General features: G+C 52.8%; 1 protein-coding gene across 1 annotated transcript in view; it reads right to left on the bottom strand.

Moving 5' to 3' along the window:
* The window catches only part of LOC106631950 (SH3 and multiple ankyrin repeat domains protein 3-like), a 136,628-nt gene that overhangs the window by 1,943 nt on the left and 132,175 nt on the right, over positions 1-2,510 (bottom strand). Inside the window, 1 exon segment of the mRNA XM_031061906.1 lies at positions 204-285. Coding sequence (XP_030917766.1) covers positions 204-285 — 82 coding nt within the window.

Here is a 2,510-nt window from a genome sequence, read left to right as displayed (position 1 = left end):
GCGTGGGGGTTGTCGATGCCCCGGCCCTTCCTCTTGAGCTTCTCCGGGGGCGTCACCGCCGGGCCGGGCCGCGGGATCTCGGTGGGTTCCACGGGGAGGTGGGAGGAATCCTGGAGGATTATCATGGAGCGGGCCCTCTTCTGCCGCTCGGGGTAGGGCATGGAGCCCCGGGCCTGGTCGTACATCTCGGCCGCGCTCAGCACCTGCGCCGGACCGTGTCCGTCATGGAGGTGCTCCGCGGGAACTTCCCGTCCAGCAAGGACGCCGCCAGTTTCTCGTCTTCCCCTGGAAAACAAGGAAAACGGGGGAGTCGGGGATGAGTGTCTGGTCTCTGGCTGGACAACGAGGAAAAGAGTGGAGTCAGGGAGAGGTTTCCCATCTTCCACCTGGAAAACAAGGAGAACTAAAGTCAGGGATGAATTTTTGGTCTCCACCTGGAAAACAAGGGAAACAGTGGAACCAGGGATGAGTTCCTTGTCTTGCCAAGGAAAACAGGGGAGTCAAGGATGAGTTCCTTGTCTCCACTTGGAAAATCAGGAGAGAAATGGAGCCAGGGATGAAATGGTTGTCTCCATGTGGAAAACAAGGAAAAGAGCAAAGTCAGGGATGAGTTTCTGGTTTCCAGCTGGAAAACAAGGAAAAGAGTGGAGTCAGGGAGAGGTTTCCCATCTTCTACCTGGAAAACAAGGAGAACTAAAGTCGGGGACGAATTTTTGGTCTCCACCTGGAAAACAAGGAGAACTAAAGTCGGGGACGAATTTTTGGTCTCCACCTGGAAAACAATGGAAACAATGGAATCAGGGATGAGTTTCTGGTCTCCAGCTGGAAAACGAGAAGTGAAGTCAGGGAAGGAGCTTCTCGTCTTCCCCTGGAAGAAGGAAAAGAGCAAAGTCGGGGATGAATTCTTTGGAAAACAAGGAGAAAACTGGAGTCAAGGACAAGCTTCACATCTCCACACGGAAAACAAGGAAAAGAGCAAAGTCAGGGCTGACTTTCTGGTCTCCAGCTGGAAAACAAGGAAAAGAATGGAATCAGGGAGAAGTTTCTTGTCTTTCCCTGAGAAACAAGGAGAAGTGAAGTCAGGAATGAGTTTTTGTCTCCACCTGGTAAACAAGGGAAACAATGGAATCAGGGATGAGTTCCTTGTCTTCCCAAGGAAAACAGGGGAGTCAGGGATGAGTTCCTTGTCTCCACCTGGAAAATTAGGATGGAAGTGAAGTCACGGATGAATTTGTCATCTCCACTGGGAAAACAAGGAAAAGAGCAAAGTCAGGGATGAGTTCCTTGTCTCCACTTGGAAAACCAGGAGAGAAATAGAGCCAGGGATGAATTTGTCATCTCCACTGGGAAAACAAGGAAAAGAGCAAAGTCAGGGATGAGTTTCTGGTTTCCAGCTGGAAAACAAGGAAAAGAGTGGAGTCAGGGAGAGGTTTCCCATCTTCCACCTGGAAAACAAGGAGAGAAACGGAATCAGGGATGAGATTCTGGTCTGCACATGGAAAACAAGGAAAAGAGCAAAGTCAGGGATGAGTTCCTCATCTTCCACCTGGAAAACAAGGAAAACGATGGAATCGGGGATGAATTTCTTGTCTTCCCAAGGAAAACAAGGAGAGAGGTAAAGTCAGGGATGAATTTGTTGTCTCTGGAGAACAAGGAAAAGAGTGGAGTCAGGGAGAAGTTTCTCATCTTCTCCTGGAAAACAAGGAAAACAATGGAACCAGGGATGAGTTTCTGGTCCCCAACTGGCAAACAATGAGAGCAGTGAAGAGGACATTCCCAGAGAATTCCCAGACTGGGACAAAGCGGCTGGGGCTATTCCTCCCACCCTTCTTTGTTCCCGAGACTCTTCCTCTTTCCAAGCCTCGCTGGAAAAAGCTTGGAGCAACTTCCAGTGGAAGCTCCATGAGTGGAGGAAGCAGCCAGAATTCCCAGGAAAGACGCGGCTGCCCCCACATCCCTGGAAGTGCCCAAGGCCGGGTTGGACACCCTGGGATAAGCAGAGGCTGTCCCATGGGAAGGCTGGCAATGGGACGAGCTTTGAGCTCACCCCAATCCCAACCATCCCACGATTCCTTGAGAGCCTCCCCACAGCCACGTTCCCGTGGGATCGGCTCCCCCGGGAGCTGTTCCCACCCCTTCCCGAGCAGCTCCGGTGACGGAAGTGCCGCCACCGCCAACGTGCCAGACATCCGAGTGCCACCGGCACGGGCGCGGCTCCCGTCACACTTCCCGCTTTCCCGAGGGGTGACATCTGTTCCCGAGTGCCAGACTGAGCCCGGCAGGGTCTAGCAGGAATTCCTGCTTTTTCAGGGAATACTCGGAGACACTGCGAGGATTTGGATGGGAAAGCAGGAACGAACCAGGGGTGGATTGCGATGATTTTAGGGCCTTCCCAACCCGAGCCATTCCGTGATCCTAAAATCCATTCACGCCACAATCCCCCCCCTCCATTCCCAGCCCCAGCCTCATTCCCAAGCCTGGATCCACCGTGCTCACCTGTCCTTAGGGAA

The sequence above is a fragment of the Geospiza fortis genome, unplaced genomic scaffold, assembly GCF_000277835.1.
Source record: "Geospiza fortis unplaced genomic scaffold, GeoFor_1.0 scaffold61, whole genome shotgun sequence".
Classification (NCBI taxonomy): Eukaryota; Metazoa; Chordata; class Aves; order Passeriformes; family Thraupidae; genus Geospiza; species Geospiza fortis.
This window is presented reverse-complemented; position numbering and strand designations above follow the sequence as displayed.